Source organism: Lonchura striata, chromosome Z (assembly GCF_046129695.1).
Source record: "Lonchura striata isolate bLonStr1 chromosome Z, bLonStr1.mat, whole genome shotgun sequence".
In the NCBI taxonomy this organism is placed as follows: Eukaryota; Metazoa; Chordata; class Aves; order Passeriformes; family Estrildidae; genus Lonchura; species Lonchura striata.
Genome location: NC_134642.1, coordinates 4672674 through 4694969, shown reverse-complemented (window position 1 = coordinate 4694969; position 22296 = coordinate 4672674). Strand labels below are relative to the sequence as shown.

Genomic DNA, 22296 nt, shown 5'->3' with positions numbered 1-22296 from the left:
CGAAGACTCCAGCCCTGTGCCTGGAGTCGCAGCACCCCAAATTGACAGAATGAGTAACGCGATCAGTGACGGAACGCCGCCTCAGGGCATGCGCCCAGCTGTTCCCGGCCGCTCTTTCTGCGCTCCTTTTACATTAAAAAAGCTGATTAATGCGTGTCCTTCGGTCAGGCCGGTGCCGGGTTCCGTTACCTCGGCCGCTTCCTCGCCCCGGGCGGGGCCCGCCCTGGCCCGGCAGCCCGCGCGGGAGGGCCGCCGCCCTGCCGGGGAGCTTCCTCTTCCTCCGGCAGCGCGGCCGGGGCGGGAGGAGGAAGGGGAAGGGGCCGGGGCCGGGGCCGGGAAGGCTCCAGCGCGGCCGCCGCCGTCGCTGGTGCGGCAGGGGCGGAGCGGCGCGGGAGGCGGCGCCGGCGGCCGGCGGCGCCCGGAGTCACCGTGTCACGGCGCCCGGGAAGCCGTTGCCACCGGATCCGCCCCCCGCAGGGCGAGCGAGGAGGCAGCAGCAGGAGGAGGAGGAGGAGGAGGGAGGCCGCCTGCTCGCCGCCTCTTGTGTTTTCGCCCCCTTCCCGGCCCAGCCCCGGCCCCTCTCCTCTCGCACCGGGGCGGCGGTGGGGGGCGAGGCCGCAGCGGCGCCCGAGCTGCCCGCCGGAGCCCCGGGACGGGCCTGGGCCGCCGTCTCTGGACTAGGATGTCCCGACATGAAGGTGAGCGGCGCGGGGCGCCCAGGCCGCTCCCGGCGGCGGCGGGGCCCGGCGCGGCGGCCTTGGGGGCCGATCATCATCATGGCGCCGCCGGGAGCGGGGCCCGGGGCCCGGCGGCGGAAGGAAGGCGAGGCCCGGGCGGGCGGGCCGCGCTCTGCAGTGTCATAGCGGGGGAGGCCGGTACGGCCCGCTCGCCGCGCGGCCTCCGCCGGGCGGGGCCGGGGCCGCAGGTACGGCCGGCGGCGGGGCAGCCGAGCCGCCCCGCTCCTCCGCCCGTCCTTCGGGCGGAGCGAGGCGCGGCGCCCTCGGCGGGCCCGGCCGCCGTGGGTGGGCGGTGGCGCGGGGCGGCCCTGCCGACGTGTCGGCCGCCGCGGCGGGTCCCGCCGGGCTGCGCGGCCCCCTGGGTGCCGGGGAGCGGGGCCGGGCAGGAGTGTGCGGGCGGCCTGCCTCTGGGGCTGGCGAGGGCTGGCGTGTGTGCTGCCGGCCGCGGGATCTGCCCGCGTCCCCTCGGTTGTGCCTTGCGGCCGAGGAGGCCGGTGCTGGTGTGGTAGTGGCATGTTTTGAGGCCGCTGGAGAAGCGTGTTCTCTGCGTGCTGCTTTGCCGCTGGTCCCCCTGCGTGTACCGCCGTGCGGGAGTTCACTGGGTAGTTAGTCAGGAGGAGAAGGGTAGAGGAAGAGGTGGAAGCTAAGAAAGGAATTTTTGCAGGAAGAAGATGGGAGTATGCAACCAAGAAAGAGAGAAAGTTGCTCAGTTTTTCCGCGTTTGTTTACCAGCGGGTAAAGTGTTTGAGCTAGTATTTTATAAAACCAGGGTTTATCATCTGAAAAGGTAACTTTATGCATTGTTAGGAACTTCATTCAGTATTATCTTTATTTACTCTAATTTATAATTTCTCCGTTTCATCTTAAAACAGTTTGACAGAAACATTATAGGAGAATTCGGTATTTGTGGCTCATACTGCTGGCTTCTAGTTAGTAGCTTGATTTTAGGCAGTGTGCTATATGTGATGGGTTTTTGGTGTGCATCGCAGTATTTTGCAGACTTCTTGTTTGTGCAAGTATGTGTACACCTCTATCAAAGAATTGTGTTCCCTGAATCTTACTAACTCTTGTTGTTTACTTGTTAAAATCAAAGCTTAGTAAGACTGCTCCTATTTCTCCCTCTGCCTTCATGTTTTCCCAGGAGGGTGGAGATGGATTTTTTTATGGTTAAACATGCAGTTTTTACTGAAATGAAAGAATCATTGATCACAAAGTTGCTATTGGTGGTGGTGTAGTAGGATTTTGCAGTCTGCAAGTATGTGCTGTCATGCATGTACCAAAATGTTCTCTTTAATTCACAGTAGTGGAATACAGGCTTTTCTAACTTGAATAGGTTAAATTTACGCAAGCTTTATCATAGTGATAAGTGATATCATTTGTTGTTCTTTAGTGACTTTGAGTGACAAGTGCATGGACTTAAGAAGTGGTGATAATGTGTTAAAAACACATTCCAGCCCTGTCTTTTTATTAAAATAGAATTTAAAAATAGGTTTTCTTGTGTGTTTCTTATGGAAACTGTAGCATGAATTTTCCTTTCAGTTATTAGACGTTTTTTAGCAGGGAAAATTACATTTCCTGTCTTTGATATTTGTTGGTATTTTTAAAAGGTGTGACTGTTAATGAAATTTGGCTTAATATTCTCTTTCCAAAGCAGATTAATTTAGACACACCTAGTTAGAAAAAAGATAATTGCCTGATTAATTACCTAATTGGTGAGTGTGAATTTTGGGTCCTGGACATAGACTTCTCAGGTGTGTGACTGAACAAACAATGCATTCCTAAAACCATAACAACACTGTGACATTACAAATGACATCTACCACTGTGTCCTTGTGATTTTATTTTAAAAGCTAGTCTGTTCCTTAATTTCTCAATGATTCTTCTCTTCACACTTCAGATATGTTCTTTTAGGAAACTTTAGTTAGCTTAATAGTTAGTAAACTATAGTTTATTCTGCAGGGGTAGAATAACACATATTAGTATGGGAGGGATGGCTTTATGGAGAAGAGGTCTGGGGACTTGATTTTGGTAGAACTCTGGAAAACCACAGAAACTGTATGCTCAGAAAGAAAGGTAATTCTTGCTTCAGAACTGTGCAAGGTTACAGCTGACAGTTTCTGATCCATTATGACTAGTTTGGGGATGGCTGTCTTGGAAGAATATGGTATAGGGAAAAAGCAAGCTTTAATCACATTTATGTTAATAGTTTTCCTGTGTATTTTCTTTAAAATGGTCTGTACACAAAGTTACAAGCAAGATTTATTGATATTTCTTGACAGAATTGGGATGCTGTACCAATTTTATGATGGAAAAGTATCTGGATGTGTAAATGCTGGAGAAGCTAGAATTCTAAAGGCTTGGGACCTGGAAGTAGGCTGTAAAGCATCTGATGGAGATTTACTGTCCATTGGGCTTTCTTGACTGCTTCTTTGGTGTAATAAATTGTACGAAGCAACTGTTTGGGGTATTTTGGTTAGTTGGCTTTGTTGTTTTTTTAAAAGTGAGATTTTGTTGTCCTTCACAGAAAGTTTCACCACGGCCTTCCTTTTCAGTGTGCTTTGATTTCACACATGAGGTCCAGACTCCCGTTTCTCCCAAATCCAGGAAAATAGACACCAACTAGAATTTGAATTAGTGTTGCTTTTTTGGATGTGTTTATTCAATGTTCAAGAGACTTCCTTGGTAATGCTGTCAAGAGTTAAGTACTTATCTCTCAGTATTGCTAGGCTTTTCCAATTTTTCAAAACCATTTTTGCTGTGATTTGGTGTTAAGAGGCTAGCTTTTGGTTTTGTAGAATGCAAAATGAGGTCATTCCCTGGTCTTGGTGTTCATGCTGTTCCCTTTATGGGAGCAGTATGCTGTGTTTCTCTGGGTTAGCCCCTCTGTGGAGGAATATATGGTGGTGTAATATTTGGCAGCCTACGAGGAACAGGTAGGTAATTTTTTTTTTTTTACGCTCTGGAAAGTTTATGAGAAGGTATTTTGCTTATTACAGGTTATGTCTTTTTGTAAACATGTGGCAATGATTCTCTTATTTGGCAGTAGATACCACCCAGGACAGCAGAAAAAATCAAGAATTGCAACTTACAGGAATATCATTACAAGACCATTTTTGCAACTTGTTTTGTGGAACTAGGTCGCAACAGCATTAACTGGCCTGGGTTCAAATTCCCTCTAGCTGGCATCTCCAGAGGGCTTCCAGTTCCATATCACCTGCATCACTTAGTTGTCCATCTCTCATGCTCTGTGCCTCTCCCCCAGACCCAGTTCCATTCTTTTCTGCTTGTTCTCTACTAAAGGAGATGGTCTTTAAGCTTCTGAGAGTTGTCAGCAATGCAGGTGCTGGGTTTTTTTGCAGGTCCCCATTTGCCAGTATTTCTTACAAATCAGTAAAGGTCTGTAGGTAATCCTAGTCCCACGTGAAGTAAATTGTGGATGGTTGGTGGTAACACAGTAGGAAGGGAGAGCAGTGACTATCAGGACCATGTGGCCTTTCCAAATATTCTCCTCTGGCTTTAAGATCCTTTTAGCAGAGGGAGCCAGTGTTTCTGTGCTCCTTTTCTTTGTGTGTATACATAAATGTGTTTTGTAGAGATACTGAAATCAAGTACTTACTCGTAGTGGAGAAGTAAATAAGTAAATTTTTAAAAAGAAATGCATGTGATTTCATCTTTGAAATTGATGAAATCATACTTAGAGTTGAATATATAGCAACCACTTGAAAACCGTTAGTGTAAGGCTAATGTTCGATTCAGTCCTCTAGCTGTGCAGTGAAAAGTTTGGGAGTCTGAGTTGATGATGTTTTCTATAAGGTCCCAATACAAAACATAAAACTTTTTGAGAACAGTTTAAAAACAGAGTAATTTCTGCCCTTTGTAATGATGCAATAGCTGTGTCATACTTGAGCTGCAGAAGGGTACTACAAACTCCAGTGCTCAGCCAGTTGATGCATAACTTAATACTTCATATGGTGTCAGTTAGGAAGGTGCCACGCAAAATGCAGAATCACTATATTTTTGCACGTAAAACTTCTAATTCACTTAACAAGACTATATCTTTTTTGTACAAAGTACTCAAGATTAATTGGTTAAGTGTGGCATGTAATAATGAAATGCGCCTCCGTGAGACCAGTTACAACTTGCTGCCTTCCAGTGCTTACTTTGCTTGCATCTATTCCAAACAGGGAGTTTGCTGTATTTCACAATACAGAATAAGCATAAATTCTTTCATGTATTGCTGCCACTGAGACCTCTTTTGTAGAACATAAATCCAGATTAAGTTGTATATATAACATAAAATTGTGAGGTTTTTTTGAATTTAAACTAATATTTGACTCTGCGAAAGAATTTTCTAACTGTATGTGCAAAGTGTGTTTTGTGCTTTGTTAGTTTTACTCTATGGTAGCATTATTAAGGTATCTAATTACAGATGTAGTGCAGTATCTGAAAATGATTTAGTGTGACAGTTTGACTAGCAAGAGCCATGTTTAGGCACAAAAAATGCTAACATTAAAAGTAAACAGCTGCAAATGTGATTGGAAATATTTGAACACAGTAATTTGCTTTTTCGTTAAATTTGTTTGACTCCAGTAGGAAAGTGAATTATCACTTAATGATAAAAAGAGCTGGAAACAGAATTCATATTTTAAGTGGTAAGGTACTTATTGGCTTTATAGAAACTAGGTTTTAATAAAAGGATTCTGGCTTTGGTTTAGGAAACTGTGTGAACCAAGCTGCTGCTGTTTCTATAGAGTCTGAACAAGGTCCTCCAAAAATGTCTGTAAAAGGAGATAGTTTTTTTTTCTCTCAGGTCTTTACAAAAAATAATGACACCATCATGGGAAAAGGGAGAAAAAGGTCAGATATAAACTACTAATGTTGAAAGGCTGATAGCCTATATCTTAAACAGGAAAATTGGAACAGAACTATGATGCTTTTAACCTTATTGGGCGAGGGTGAAGAGAGAAAACAGACGGTGAAAAAGCTCTCTTCCAAATGTTGATTTGAACACAGAGGGATTCAGGGGACATTTATAGAGCCATGAACATTGCTTGAGTGGTGCTGGACAAATAAAATTCCTACATGTTAAATAAAAAGAAGAAAGCTTTTCAAATACTTTTGCATGTTTACATTACTGATAACATTTGAGGGAGAGTTGTTGGTCTCACTGTTCATTGTTGTGTCTTTATTGGTATGTTACTTCCGTTCTTGTTAAATACAAAACCAAAGCAGTGACTAATAGAAAAAAGTGTTAATGCATTCAACAAGCTGCTGGACACAGCAGCATATTTGAAGAATGTTGCTCAGGAATTTGAATGTACCAGAGACAGGCTGCAAAGACAGCAATAATTCAACCTCGTTTGAGTATACTTATTTTGTACACGCTACTCCAAACCACCCTGCATTCTTTAGGGTGTGCAGGAGGGTTCTCTGTGTTAGACCACTGCTCAGTGTTTGGGAGTGTACAGCAAATGAGCAGATAGAGATATTACAGAAAGAAAGGATGGCCAAGATGTTCACAGTGGAGCTTTGTTGTGGAAAGCTGGATCAGCTGTCCTGTCCCCTGTTGCAGTTCATGTGAACTACTAGGTAAGTTACTTTGTCAGGAATTCACAGGTAGATGTTTGTTTCTTACGAAGACCTGGTTTGCGATTTTGGGATCTGAACACTCACACTTGCAACTGTATTAACTGAGCAGTGAGCTTTGAAAAAACACTTAGTTGTAGAAAATCAAGAATTCTTAAAAATCCATCCTTTAGCATCTCAGATTGGGTGACTGAGTTCAGCAGACTTAGAGTTTTATTCTTTACATGCTGTGGTTTCCCTCTATTTCAAGAGAAGCGAGATCTTGCTTAGAAGTGTTGCTGAAGTTAATTCATTGATGTTTTGGCTACACTGAAATGCTGTAGATAAAATTGCTTGCAGAGAGAAGGCAGTGAGAAAATTCGTGGTCAGTACAAATTTCTTAGAACTCTGTGATAGCTAAAGGCTCAGGCTGACCAAGGAGGATGAAATAAACAGGGACTCTCCTGCTGGTTTACTGAACATCATACAGGCACTGAGTAAGGTGGTATTTTTTAAGAAAGGAATATACTTGTCTTAGCTGGTCGATTCTGACCATAGATTGATATTTTGGATATGTATATTCTAATTTGAGTAAGATAGTGAACTTTTATTTTGTTTTTGTTTCTGGAATCTAAATCCTCTGGATTTAGATCCAGGATTCTGGATCTAAATCCTCTATATGCAATATGTTCTTCCCCTCTACAGTATTTACAACAGATGAGCAGATTTGGTAGCTGTAGGTTCTGAAAACGGAGACATAATGGAGAAGGGTATACAATACTTTACTTACAGGCAGGAGTGTAGTTCACTCATACAGAAACAACATTATTAACATTATTAAGGTACTGTGAGGAGTTAAGAAAACTCAAGCAGAGTGCTGTTAGTGACTCAGGAGGTAAGGCTGTGTGAGGGGGAAGTAGTGCATGGGCAGAAATTGAAAAGGTGTTTGCCTCAGAAAGGCTGATAGAGAATGTGAAAGAAAGGTATCACTGCGTGAAAGATAATCTGTGATCTCCTTTTTCAAGTGCAAGAAGAAATCTCATTAATTCAAGGGAAGAAATAAAATTGAACTGCTTTTTCAGACACTGTGTGATGAGATTATGGAGAATTTTTTTATTGATTTTTCTTGAAGTTACCTCATGTCCAGATTTAACAGTTAAAGCTTTGAATTTTATCTTAAACTTTCTGCTCTAGGTATTTTAACTACTTCTGATTCAAATATGGTTGTCAAGGATCTTAAATCTTAGCTCCCTTTCCAAACAAGACACTGAAGTGATGCTTAAGGGACTTACTCCAACAGTTTTCTGTATATCTAGTCCTAATGGTTATCCACATTTTTTCTCAGTGTAGCATTTTGACACAGCAAAGTAAGCATTTGGAATTCAGTGTGAGACATAGAGGCAAACTTGTTTCACTGTTTCAGAAAATATGTATAAACCCAACGTTTCAGTTCAGATCTACTTGAAAAGTTTTGTGTGGCTTATTGTTCATTTACTGAAATAAGAAGTGAGATCTGTGCCAAGTAAAAATTGTGAGGCAGCATCACAGAAGCCTTGGAATTGTGTATCAGAGGTGTGTGCAGGTAATGGCTTTATTTCTACCACTTGAAGTTATTTGTTATAGTTTGGAATTAATTGTAAGTATGACTAGCACTCACTAAAGCCTCTGACAAGTTAGGAAGCAATGATTCTGCCTCACCTGCCAGGTTTGTTCTGAGATTGTAGTTTGAATAAGTTGATGGGGGAGGATTAATGGATTTACTTGATGGAATTTTTATTTTCTTTCGTTTTTAATGTTTAAATATTTGTAAAAAAATTTAGGCGTAGTCTATGATTTGCTTTTATGAGCATTCCTTTTTACTTCTCATTTGTCACCCTGCAGTGAATTTCAAGTTTGTGTTCTTTCTGTTGTAATTGTTTTATTTGGAGCTTCTAGGAGACTGTCTCTAAAAGTTACCCCATTTTCAGTTGGAGACCTGGGTATAGCTTTTTTGTTGCAATAAACTTGGACACAAGAGACTGTAATATTTCTCCCAGGTCCACATGGGATATCAGTTGTAGATTTTATCTTGCAAACAGGCAGTAGGCAGTCAGCAAAGTCTCCTTCAGGTAGAAATTAGTGGTCTTGTACCCCATTGCAGTGAGTTTTATGGATGTAAGTCTATTCTTCCAAATTTTTTACTCATTGGGACATTTCACTAGCATGTTGTTGGCAGCTATCACTTCATTAATTTGTTACTTAAAATTTGTCCTTAATGTCTCTCTTTTATCAAAATACTATTTATCCTGTTCTGCATTTGATTTGTATCATCCCACTGTCATAACTGACAAAAATCCAGATAAAAAAATTAATAAAATTATTTTTAAAATATGCTGCAAAAGTAAGATGAAACAACAAAGTTCTAAAAAAAAAAATATATAACTGCATTTCTTTTTCTTACCTCAGGTCAGATTGGTCTTTCCCCCTTCTGCCACTTCCTGGTGCCAGATTGTTTTTTGGAGGCAATGTTTCTTGTCTTGACTGACAAGAGGTGCTGTCTCTGGTAGGATAAATTATCTTTGCTTTCTTTCTTTTTGTCTTTGAACTCTTATCCTTTACTCTCCTACTTTGTTGTCACTATTCTTTCTTCCCCTTGCTGTGCTCTCCCTCTCCTACATTCCTCCTTTGAGTGCTCTGGGGTGGGATTTTCAGCAACCCCTTGGGAAGCTGTAGACCCCTGTTGAGTGCAAGTGCAATAGAAATTTAATGCCTGCCTCTGTAAGCCTCTTTGAAAAGCAGAGCTCTGGTGTTTCTTGGTGCACAACTTGCCCTTGCTTATTTCAGAAAAAAAAATGTTGCTGAAAAGGTTTTAGGCAGCCAGATACAGAGATGTATTTACGGTTTGGTTCTTTTGGTTGGTTGATGAGATGAGGTGCCTAGTTTTACTAGATTATGACTGAGGTATTCTTTAATTATTTCTTGAGCAGAGTCATTGTTTACAAAACTCTTCAGTAACAGCTGATTCCTAGTGTAAATGCTATTTACTGTTGGCTCATTGGTATTAGAGCAGCCAGTATTCTTGACTGGAGGTGATGGCTCCTTCTATGAGACTGTTTTTACTCTAAAAATTTGAAAGGATGAGCTGAAATTATGTATAAACAGTGTAGAAATCATTAATCATAAATTAATGTGACAGATAAAACTATCAATGTTCTTATTAGGATTGTAATTTTAAACAACTTTCCAGACCAGTTTTCAGACCAACAGAGTTGCTTTCCGGATGCTTGATGGTATGGGAGGAGCTTCATGTCAGCTTCTAGAAATAAACACCTGGGTGTGTGCCTAGAACAACATTAGAATAACTTAGCAGATGACTAGCAGCATCCTGGAGGTGCCTGGTTGAGAGCAGTCCTGTGAACTGTTAAACAGGTGATACTCTGGGTACTTGATAGGTATCAAGTATCCTAGCTCCAGCAGCAATAGATCATACGTGATTTTCAAGGTCACAAGTGCATTAGTATATAGTCATGTAAGGACCTTTTGTGTGATCGTCAATACCGTCTGTCTTTATCTCTAAATAAATAATTCTGGTAAGAATTTACATTCAGTTTTACTGGAAATATGTTTTTGCATGTTTACCTCTGTGTGTGTATGTGTGTTTACTAGCTGTGCATGCTCAGAAATTGTTCAGGTGGAATGAATTTTAAACTGCTCAGAGTTTTGATTATAAACCCTTGTCAGGTGGACTTTCTTTTATGATAGAATGAAATTAACTTTAAAGAAATCTGTGGTTTGGGGACAAAGGCTTCTGTGTGCCCAGGATACCATCACTTCGCTTCTACTCAACAAAGCAAATGTTTGAATTATTGCTTATTTGTCTATGCTTTTAATGTAGGCAGGAGCGCTGAGATAGTGTTTAGCGTACAGCTGTTACGTGTATTTCAGCATGCAGCCTGAGGTGTGGGGAAAATCTGTAGTGAGGAGCAGCATATGATCCACCAATGGAGAGCAACTTTACCAAGAGTAAGTGTTGGAACAAACTGGAATGACATAATTGTGCCTCTGCAGCTTCCAGAGTTTCCTCTGTCTTTACTTCCTGAGGGCAAATAAGGCCACTAAACTTCACGCCCTCAATTATTGTCAGTCTTATTTTTCACACGTCCAAAGTGGACTCTTTGAGACTAATTGTGGAAAAGGAGGCAAGTTTGGGAAAGTGATTTCAGGGATGTCCTTGAAGAAAGACATCTATGCTTCACAAACCTGTAGAGAATTCAGAACTTTATATGTAATGACTAAGGTTTTTTCAGTCTAGATGTGCATAAGATAGCTCAGATGATTTTAATTCCGTACCCGTTTCCTGCTATCATTTGTTCTGGTGAGATGAGAATGTCAGTAAGTGTACTTTGATCTCTGACTGTGCAGTTGAAAGTCAGTTATTTCTGCTGTTAACAGTGACCTGTTGATTATATTAATTAGATACCTTGCAGATTTAAGAAGATGAAGTAAAAACTGCAGAATGTCTTGACTCGGGAGTAGGTCAGACACATTTTCCAGCTCTCTTGTCCCTTGGTTATCTTCAGTTTTAGAAAATTTCAGAGACGAATAAAAGCCTATTTGCCTTCCTGAATTCAGAAAGAATGGATACTGTGATCTGCAGGTGTCTTTTCCAAGGTTGTTTGCCATAAAGCCTGTGAAATGGCAGACAGGATCTGAAAATGTACAGTGTTCCTTGCTCTGAAAGACATTTGTGATGAGCAGAGAAAACAACTTGAGATTTTGCTGTGGAAGAATGACTTTGTAAATGAAGATACACGAGTAAAGATCAATTAGAATATAAACTTGTCTTTGTAGTGTAGATAATTGAATAATTGAGGGTTACTGGTCAAATTTGTACTAGTAGAAGTTGCTACTGATAATGGGCTGTTGCAGATTGCTGTCTGAAGTTTATTTAGAAGCAGAGAATCTGCAAGATACAAACTCTCAAGTTTAACTCGCGTCACATTAAAAAAAAAAGTATAAATGGAGGATATTAATAAGTTTTGGGTTATCTCATAGTTTGTTAGAACATTATCCAACTCTTAAGCATTGGAACCAGTTGCTGTGAGGTGTCATTCTTACTGTGCCTCAAAGCTCAGTTAATATTTTGGTTCTGGAAGCATGAGAAATTAAAGGGAAATGACCAGAAAGTGAAAGAATGGATTGCTGGGAGTTGCATGCCAGAATGCATTTATTCAGCCAAGACTGAAGAAATTCAAGATGATAGTTCAATGAGGTGCAGGACTTCAGGCTCAAACCTTTAGAAGTACCATGATGTATCTCTTCAGGGGAAGTATTTCATGTCATCTGCTGATGAACACTTTTGTCATGCTTGCATTAAATGTTGTGTTGAGCTTCTTTGAAACCTATTATTCCTTTCTTCTAAATGTCCTTTTTCAAAAATTACCACTTCCCAAGAAAGCAGACACTTTCTTAGCTTGTGCAGTAGGGCATGGCATTAAATGTCCTTAATCAGTAAGATGACATTGCCTGCATGTTGCTTCACAGTGCTGAGGGTTTGGAGATCTTGGCAGTGTACAGCAAATTTAAAAGTCCGCACTGTAGTGTGTTATAGTTAATTGAAAAACTCTAGAGAAGCTGCTGGACTTGGGAATATCTCAGAAATTAGAAACTGCAGAGGAAATCTGAAGGCCTGTTGTTGAGCAAGCCTTAGGGTTAAGACGGAAACAAGTTATGTGTAAATAATTGATTCCTTTAGTTTTCCTCATGCAATAATTGTAGGCATCCTGTAATTGTACACAAGAAAAATAGACTCACTATTGACTGTACCATAGGCTCTAAGTTACAGTATTTGGGTCTGTTACTATACTGAAAAATGCCTGCAAAAAAAAAAAAAAATCTTACAGACCTCTTAGCTGTAAAATATATTTTATGTGTACAGCCTTTCAGGTGCACTGGCATACCTCTTTCATCCTGAAAAAATTTATAGTTCTGACAGAACCATAATCTTTGTGAAGGTAAGAAGTGCTGAGTTGCTGCTGGGTGTGACTGCTCTGCTTAGAGGTGTGTCAGTGAAATAAGGTACACATAGAACTTTATAATCCAACACAGTGTGCAGTAAGGCAGTCTTAAAAAACAGTGTACATGTTTAAAGAAGGTATTAATTTCAGAAGATTGAAGTTTGAGGATGAATGATTTTGCTCATCAACATTTGAGAACTTGAAGAAGCTCAACTGTTCAGTGGGTGAAAAACACCTTTCTGTGTGGAATTCAAACAGTGTCCAGTGGGCAGTGGGGAACAGAGCTTACAAGTTAGTCTGAAAATGTAAAGGAACATCTTGTGCTTTCAAGAGGCAGAAATTGAGGTAAACCAGCTAAAATGCCTGTCATATATTCACCTTCCCCAGCTTCATTTTCTAGGTTTTCCTCACTAGTATCTTTGTATTATAGGGTTTTTTTCCTAATAGATTGTTTTAAAATTTTTCCATGGATATCTGTGAGATTGATTGTTACACTTTTTTTTTTCTTTTTTTTTCTTTAAACTATCCTTAAAATACTGTTTCGTGCCTTTTGTAGCTATGGTGTGGCAGCTGAGCCTGGAGTAAGTAGTGAGATGTAAAGGGTGTTTGATCATTCCTATCCTTTTTTCTTAAATCATGAAGTCAGGTATGTTTTATTTGTTTTGATAAAATGCTGTATTATTGACACCTGATTTATTTTGTGGTTGAGCAAATTAAGTAAAACATCTAGCTAATTACATTAAAAATACTGAATACAGAAGACTTTTGAGCTGTGACCTACAAATTAATGCTGAGTTGGGTTTTAGTGTTTAGTGACAGACTGGAAGCTCTTTAGAAAAATTATGTGACATACTGTTTTCAAATAGAGTGTTAGTAAATTATTCTTAAAAGTAAGTTGGATGCATATGTGAGATGATCAGGACTATCAGGACTATGTTCTGGAAGCGTTCCAGAACATAATACTTCTATTGAGTTTGGTTTCTTATGCATGTACAGTTTAAGGTGACAAGAAAAACGAAACTATGGGTAATAAAACCCAGTGAAACTTTTCCTAATGAGAAGAATAAGGGGAAAGGTAAGACATTTATTATGGCTGACAAATGATCATGTTGCCAATACAGGGAACATATGAGCAACATACAAGGAGCTCTGCCACGGAAGCTTGAGGATGCTGATGGATGAGAGGCTGGACATGATCTGAGAGCCCAGAAAGCCACATGTGGCTGGGCTGCATCCAAAGCAGCATGGGCAGCAGGGGAGGGAGGGGATTCTGCCCCTCGGCTCTGCTCTGGTGAGAGAGAGCCAGGTATCCAAGATGCATCTGGGTGATATATTTTAGTTTTTATGGGATTACAGTGGTGTTGTGGGATGAACAATTGAATTTGATGACTGTAAAAGTCTTTTCCTGTGGGAACTCAAAATGTCTCTCAGACATTTTTAGAGGTTCCAGGCCTTGGTCAGAAGCATTTTAGACCCTGGCAGACAACTGAAAAACAGCTGTGATTTTGAGTTTGAGCCATGGAATGAATTACCAACTTTGGAGGTGGAACAAGCAGTCACAAAAGGTTAGATAGTATAGTATAAGTAATTACAGAGCAGAGGGGAAATTTTTTTAGTATTGTACAGGGGGGTTTTAACACATGTACAGGGGGGTTTTCACTTTGTACATGGGGGTCAGAAGTTCTAAGATGGAGGAAAGTGGGCTGATCCTGTTCTTCCTCCTTCTTTTTCCTTACCTCCATGTTCTTGGTGATGTTGGCACTCACAGATTGGTTTAGAGTAGAAAAGCACTTGGCAACGTAGGTAGTAGGTATTGGGGAATAATTGTAAACATGTAATACATAATATATCATATAAAAGATAGCAGCAGCCCTGGGCGGGGGAGAGACGAAGAAGACAGCAGACAGAGAGGATGTCAGGGGGTGTGTGTGCCTCTACCCAGGCCGCTGATCAAAGAGCCGCAGTCCAAGAACATAATCTGTTAGATAACTAGCAATAAACTGCCTTGAGACCAAACAGCTAAAGCCTGCGGAGTTTTTCTTTGGTAGCACGGGTTGGAGGAGGAATTTCACCACCACATGAGACCCCAGAGCAAGGCCGGGGTTCTCACATTTTCCAACCCTGATGATTCTGTGATTCTAGGTATCAGGCACTTTGCAAGTGGGCTTCATGAAGATTGTTGACAATAGAGAGGTGAGAACATTCAGGTGTCTGTTTCTACTCCAGATTCCAGAGAGGAAGGAGGAGTGCAGTGAAGAAAACAAAAGCCTTTTGTAGGCCCACTTCCCTCCCTTTCCTCCTCCCTTTCCTCCTTGGTTTTTTTTTTCAATTTCCAAGTCGACATCTCTACCTGTTCTTTTCAGTCTGGTTATTTCTTCCACTTTGCTGTAAGAAGATCCTGCATGTTCAGCCATGTTACACACAGGCTGTGTAACGGAACAGTGAGTTTTTGATTATTTCAAGTGTATATAGTATGTAAATTTTCTGTACTTATAGCTGCAAGTGATGAAGTAGGTTCTATATTGTAGGTGTCTTTAATATTTATTTTCACAGTTTGCTTTAGTAAACGTGAGGAAAATGAAACAAAAATGAACGTTCTATTTGGTTGATTTTTCTGGTGAAATGCTCACAGAAACAGCAAAAGTTCTTAGTGACCTCTCAAACTTGGCAGTAGTCTGTGTTAAGAAATGAATCTATTAAAGTAAGAAGCAATTGTAATAAGTATCAAATGGCATATATTTTCCTTTCTTCAGTCTTGGAAACAACTGAACTGCTTAAGTAGAAATATCTTAAGTTCTGGACTTGCTGTGTGGCATGTAGACTACAGATGAGATAGTTAATGTCAAGCAAATTTATTTAAAACTGAACAAACCAAGAACATCATCTTACACTACAACACATACGATGCATTTTAAAAGTAGAGTTATGTATGATCTTCAGAATATATAAATAAAATGCACTATACAGGCTGAAAACTTTTGTACCACAAAAGAGGCAGTACAGTTTTTTTGATTTTCATTTGCATGCTTAAACTGGAGCTTTTAAAAGGTAGAAACATTAAAGTTTATCCAGTCCCTTGAAACTGAGTGGTACACTTGCATGTAATACTTTAAGTCTTTAGAAGGGCGAACCCTTTCAGTACTTCATTTAAGTTAGGAAGAAATTCTTAAGTAGTTGGCATTTTCTTTCTTGAGAACAAACCACTGCCTAATTTTGTGTTTGTGTTGTACATTAAAGAAATACGGTGATTCTCTCTGAGCACTGACAAAAAACAGTACCTGAATTGGCTGGAAAATTGGAGTTTGGATATTCAGCTGCTGACAGGAATGCTAAATGCTGGTAACTACCTGTGAAACTAGTGTCTTCCAGTATATTGCTAAGAGAAAGGATTTTAATTCTTAGGAACAGCAGAATGACTGAATATTCTTATCTGGAGCTAATTGTTTTCACTGTTTGAATACTTCAGATGCTGGCTTCATATGTGTTTAAAATGTTTCCTAATGACTGTTATTTTCTTGGAAATTTCTAAAAATTAAACAATACATTGGAAATACTGATAAAGTTTGAGGCCTCATGGTGAGGCTGGAACTTATTTCAGTATCTCTGTATTACTCATCTTCGACTGTGTGCTCTTTACAAGAAAAAAAATACAGAATTTTCTACAATTTCTCAGGTGATTTTTTGTCTGGGTCTGATTATTCAGCTTTTAATATCATTGAGTTGTTTTGATTGCACTTCGTTTCTGAGGACACCGAGTAGGGGAGAAGACATTTGCTTTTTTTACAAACGTGTGTCTATCCAAATTGGTAATGGCTTGTGATATTACAGACACTTTCACTGATGTTGCCTTATAGCTTTGCATATAATTGTAAATACAAATTGATCCTGGTGTATACAGTATATGAACTATATTGTTTTTTTCAGTGTTGTTCTCCCCATCATGAATTCAGATTATGTGCTCTCTTTAGTATCTATTAAACCCAGGACCAGTTACATTAATTTTAGTTAATTTCTAGGAAAACCTGTTCAGTGTTGTAAGATCAAAGTAAGTTTGGCTATCAGTATTAAAATATGAAAGGTGAAAGGGAAGAACTTTTTTTTTTACTTTTTTTTTTTTCCTAGAATCGCTCAGCAAACCATTCAACATGTAAAATGCTTAAAGTAATTGACCTGGATGAAAAGAAGATGTGGGCTTGGTATAAATGTAGTTTTACCCCTTCTGTAGTGAAGGGGTAAAACATACTTTGTTAATGGGACTGTTGAGTATGCCCTGACTCACTGCACTCCAAGTATGAAGCTAGAGTGACTGAGAGTTGATATTGCAAGGGAGTACTTCTCAAGATAGTTAAAGGTGAACCAGAGTTGCTTGGGTTTTTAGCACAATGCTGTCCTCTGGTGGAACAGTGTTGCATTAAAAGAGTATTTTACGCTGATTGTAAAGGTCTTAAATTGATGTGATCTGTGTTACGCAGTGTATGTTGGTATTTGTGTCGCAGTACCAAAGTAGAAGAAAATTTGAGAAGGCCTCCAATATCACATACAATGTAATGTAATCTGTAACTAAAATGGATGTTTCTTACTCTTACCATTCTAAGCCAGTGTTTTCCATAAAGTGAATTAGAAGTTCTCATTGAAAAGCAAGTTTCTCGGGGTTAATAGTATTTTATTCTGTGAGTCTTTTAGAAGTCAATAGTTGTTGCAAGTCAGAAGTCTATCTAAATACTTGTCACAGATTATTCATGTTTTTCTTTAGGCTGGGTCTATGCTTCTGTTCCATGCTTTAAGGTGAACTTCTCCAGAATGAGGGGTTTTATTCCTTTTTTTTTTTTTTCCGTTTTTTTTTTTCTTTTTCACAAAACCCGTGATTAATGTGGATGTATCCTGTTTAAACTGACAGTCTTGAATCTCTTACATACCTGCCATACTTGGAAATGCAGGGAAATGTTGGATACACACATACTGAAAGAAATGCTGTGCTAAATAAAATGTTATCTGTGGGGGTTTGAGGTTTGTGTAGAATGAACTTCTGGAATTTAAGCTGATACAAAGATTAAAGTGTAAAAGATTAAAATCAAAAGCTTTTGTTATAGTAGAAAGAATAAGGTGGGAGGAAATTATTTGGTTATTTCAGTTTCTAGATTGTATGTTGAGTAAGTAGTCAAGATTTTGGCAGCCAAGTAATAGGCTTGAAAAGGAACAGGAAGAACTGTCAGACCTGACCTTGCTTAACCTGTTATAAAAAGGGAAAAATAACTAATAACTAATTTCTGGAAAAGAGATCTTGCTGGATTCAAGGGGCCAGGTCTGGGGATTTAACCATGTGTTTAACTCCTAAATTTCAAGATAATAATTTTCCCTTTTGCAGTTTTCATTCTCTGCTACACATAAGGATATAAGCGTAACCTGCTACATCCCTTGCTGCCAGCCTATTCTTTAGAGCAGAGGATGTGGTGATTGTTGTAAAATACCAACTTTGAGAGATGTAAAAAGAGCACTGTCTCTAGAACACTGATATTTTCTTGGCCTGACTTCACCAGCCATAGGATGTGTTACGCTAATATTAGTTTTTCTCTTTGAAGCAGACTGTAGATGTTATAATAATTGATGTTAAGTTTGTCTGTTATTTGAATATCTGGTGGATTCTTACTGCAAATGTTCTAAAGTTTTAAATACAAACATAGTTGTGGTTTATGTTTATGGGTGAATTTTCCTGAAGTTAATATCACATCATATATGGAGATTGCAGTTTGGAATAATGTGGTGAAGTGTTGATGTGAAGGAAACATGTAAATTTTATGCAATAAAAGAGCTTCTTAAAAAGGTCTGTCTTTAAGTAGGAATGATGTAAATGTTTGAGAGAGCACATGACAGGAGTTTGTTTGAAAGAGGCTTGTATCAGCATTAAATCAGTTGTTCCAAGCTTAAATGAAGAGTGGGGAAAATGCTGCTTTCTGGAGAAGCATGGGTTAGTACATCAGTTAGAAAGCTGTTAGTGTCTGACATGGACTCTAGGTTAAACTAGTCTGCTTATTTCAGTGTGATGTCTAATCAGCTCTAATCAACTGACTTGCTGATCAGCTGTTTTGTAGAAAGTTTAGTAGGCAACAAAGAGAGTCCCAATGCTGCCGGTAGCTGCTAAGTGTTGTATGTACTGCTTCCATTGTTGGGGAGATCTGCGTGCTTCATAGGTAGAATTTTGTGGGTCTCTGTGTGGGAGGAAAAAAGCAAACAAACCAACTGAAGCAGTGAAATTAAGACTGCAGAGTTAGCAAGCAAGTGCTCTCAGAAACTAGCCTGCTGTCTAAATTATCAGATTGTTAAAAATCCTTGAGCGTTTATGGATGAAACTTCAGGGAAGAGAAAGTTAAGTGAGAAAGACCTTTTTTTTTTTCTTTTCTAAGCCAACCAAACCAACTTTGAGGATGGTAACATGCCATCCTCAAAACATAGTTCAGCTATTAACAAAGATTCTGGAGATAATTTCTTCTAATGTGCTGTTCCATGTAGAGTGATGCTTGCAGAATATATAAGTAGTGAAATGGATAAAAAATAAGTTCAGTATTCATGTAAGCACCATACTTAGAAGCTATTAGTACCTCAAGCTGTCCAGTAATTGGAGAAGCTAAAGGCAAAAGTGATAAAGTAACTTTGCTCACTGCTCCTCTAAATATAATGATGCAATTTTTTGAACAAGTTGGGGAAGATTCAAAAGAAATTGCTTATTAGTGTGTTTCTGAATTACTCGTGGTAAAGCTTATATTAGATGCTACTGAGTAGAGTAGTAGAAACAAATGCAAAAAAAAATTCTGTAACTTGCACCAGTCCTCTGAGAACTAGGCTTAAAAAAAATAGGGACATGGCTAATGTGACTCTTATTCTGGCAGTTTGCTCTAAAATTGTCTGTGCTTTTACCAAAATGTGAAGAAGAAACCTTAAGTAATGGCAAAAGAAAGTGTTGATGCAAATCCTGCCTTGGTTGTACGTGGGTTTATTTCATGAAAGCCCTTAAGTTGCTGCTGCAGTTGAAAGACGTTTGTGTTGGCCTTTGCACGTTATGAGATGATGTCATTTCTGCACTTAACCAGGCAATCCAGAGAGAACTGAAACCATATAGAGAGAAATGAAAACTTCTTGAAGCTATAAAACCTTTCTCAGATACACGGACAAGTGTGACTACTTTACACATTGCAAGGAGTGAGCTTAAGAGAAAAATAGAATGGAGAGAACTGATGCAGTCTAAATTTAAAAAACATGGCAGAAGATCTTAATTTCTACACCATATGAAATGTCTGGCTATAGTTCTGTTCAGAATTAAAATATTAGGAACTGTTGAATTATAAACTGGAAAACTAGCTTGTTCTTGGCAGTGATTGATTTGGCTGTAGTTTTTTTCCACTTGGTCAGCTATTATACAATTTACCTTTTAAAATGGGCACAATATCTGACTGAATAGTCAAAATACCAGTCAATACTAAGAGGTAAAGATGTCTGCAGGAAGATGCAACCAAAGAGCTTTTATAAGTTAACCTATTATTATTTCAGGTGCTTGAGTGTGCTTTACTTCAAGAATTCAAGATCCTGCTTTTGGGAGAGTGGTGTCTTTTAAAGACCCAAATGCACTTAAAAATTGAGTCTCGTGTCAGCTGCAAATGTCAGACATGTTTGGCTCTTAATAGTTACTGAGAGGCAATAGCAACAAGTCTTCCTCATAAAAAATAAGTGCATTTGTTGCTGTCTTAAAGCAATTTTATTTGTTTACAGGTGTCAGCTGTGATGCATGTTTAAAAGGAAATTTTCGAGGTCGCCGGTACAAGTGTTTAATTTGCTACGATTACGATCTGTGTGCAACTTGTTATGAAAGTGGTGCAACGACAACAAGGCACACAACTGACCATCCAATGCAGTGCATACTAACAAGAGTAGATTTTGGTAAGTGATCATTTTAAACTCCAGTAATTTGTTGCTGTACTGTGTCCACAATCACAATGCTGATTTTCATGTTTCTAATTATTAATCACTTCCCCCATTAGTGCACTAAAAATAAGGGCCAAGTTCTTGAGTTCTAATAAGCAGACATATTTTCTTTGATAGAAGAATTGCCCTTTTTTTTTTAACTGCTGCATATGCATTTCTGTTTTTCTTGTTTTGGTCTGATTACAGCAGATTATCAGACTAATAAATACACTTAATAACAATGACTGCTTAAAAGTGCCACAGTCCACAGGCAGAAGATAAATCCTGGTGAGATTATGTAGGAAGGTTGTTCATTTGTGGTTTTTATGAGACTGTAAGGGTAAGAAAGGTAGTGATGGGCTGCAATGAGTATGCAAAATTAGCAGTAAGGACTGCTCTGTGATGTTGCTGATGCTGGACATCTATTTTCTTTTGATGTCAAGCACATGGGATTAGCATTTCAGTATTTTTTCCTAATGATTGCAGCTGTAATTTGAATCCTTTAAATACGATATTTCTCAAAAGCTGAAGTCCTAACTTCTTTACCTTTTTAATTAGAACAGAGGTAAAATTTATACTTTATTGGTCTAAAGTTTTGAGAATAGCTACATATAGAAACATGCAGTTTCTTAAAACAACTGTTATATGAAGCTGTCTTCAATTTTCTTTTAATTCTCAAGGCTCCTCTTGCCCTGAGACTGCCTGGTCATGACTTCAGAAATCCAGATCACAGGAATCAGTGGTTTGAAAGGAAATAATTTATTGCATTATCAAAAATAGATGCCCCTATTTTAAATCACATGTTTCTTGTGGGGCTTTTCTTTTTTCCTCTGTGTACAGTATTAGGGATTGAGGTCACTGTTTCAAATGCACAGTTGAAACTTCTTAACCTGTTAGCAACCGTTATTTTTGGATATCAGACATGGGCTAAAAGGACTGCATTGCTGTAAGTACTACATAGTAATCACAGGGGTAAGAAGACTGAAACCTACTAACATTAAATGTTAAAGATTTCAATGTGCTGCAGTGAGAGCTTGTTCTAAACTATATTTTCTTTAAAAAGGGCTATAATCAGAAACTGAGAATTACTAAGAATTATGTTTCTTGCAACTTGAGTACTTCTCTTTCAGAAATCCTTGATAAATGTGCCTTTGGCTTAATGCCTTTTACGTGTGTATGTTATAGAGACACAGGTTGTTTTTTACTATTTAAGTATGCATGAAAAAGGTTCACCGTGCAGTATTGAGATGGGTAATAGGATTTGAAGGGTAACTTCTGTATGGCTTTGTGTTTCTACTGTGTATTCTCTAAATGAGAGTAAGAAGGTCTATAAATTTCATATGGCTAGATATCCAAGCATTGCTCCCACAGAACTAGTATCAACAAAGAAAATACTGCAGCTCAGCTCTACAGTAAGTCTTCTGGTTTGATTAACTGCTGAACAAATCATATCACCAAATTCTGAGCCACGGCAAAGTCTGATCGCATAGAGTTACTCCTGACCTTGTAAGCTTATAGAATGGGGAATTAATTGGGAAGATTGGTAAATGACTTATTCCTTAGAGTTCAGGAAGATCTGTGACATCATTAATAAAAAGTTTTGATGTTAGAGTTCTAGAATACTCTAGATTTAGAGTAGAAAACATATAAAGGTGTGTACATCACATTATTGTACAAATGCTTAAAGAAACTGGTGACTTTTCAAAGGGTCTTGTGTGGCCAAAGAGATCATGTGACTTTGAGGAACATGCAAAAAATTAGGCTCTAAGAAATGTTAAATTTAATTAGAAAATCAATAATAAATAATAGAAGTAGTCTAAAATTAGCTGATTCAGGGTTGTTAAGATAGTTGTATTAGTGTATATTAAAAATCCCCAAGGTTAGATATTAGTGTCTGAGAAGAAAATAATCTCAAGGGTAAAATTGGCAACTAAGTAGTTTACTCCCAGCCAGCAGCCAAGCCCCACACAGCTACTTGCTCATTCTCCACTAGCAGAATCAGGGAGAGAATTGGAAGGGTAAAAGCTGAAAAGTCTTGTGTTGAG

General features: G+C 39.2%; 1 protein-coding gene across 2 annotated transcripts in view; it reads left to right on the top strand.

The window, feature by feature from the left end:
- Positions 1-565: 565 nt before the first annotated feature.
- The window catches only part of KCMF1 (potassium channel modulatory factor 1), a 39603-nt gene continuing 17872 nt past the window's right edge, over positions 566-22296 (top strand). Inside the window, exons 1-2 of one of the 2 annotated variants that reach the window (XM_021534803.3) lie at positions 566-698; positions 20060-20227. In XM_021534803.3, coding sequence (XP_021390478.2) covers positions 683-698; positions 20060-20227 — 184 coding nt within the window. In that variant the 5' untranslated portion in view covers positions 566-682. Of the gene's footprint in view, positions 699-1195; positions 1525-20059; positions 20228-22296 lie in introns of those variants that run through there. The other variant, XM_021534804.3, reaches the window with a different exon arrangement.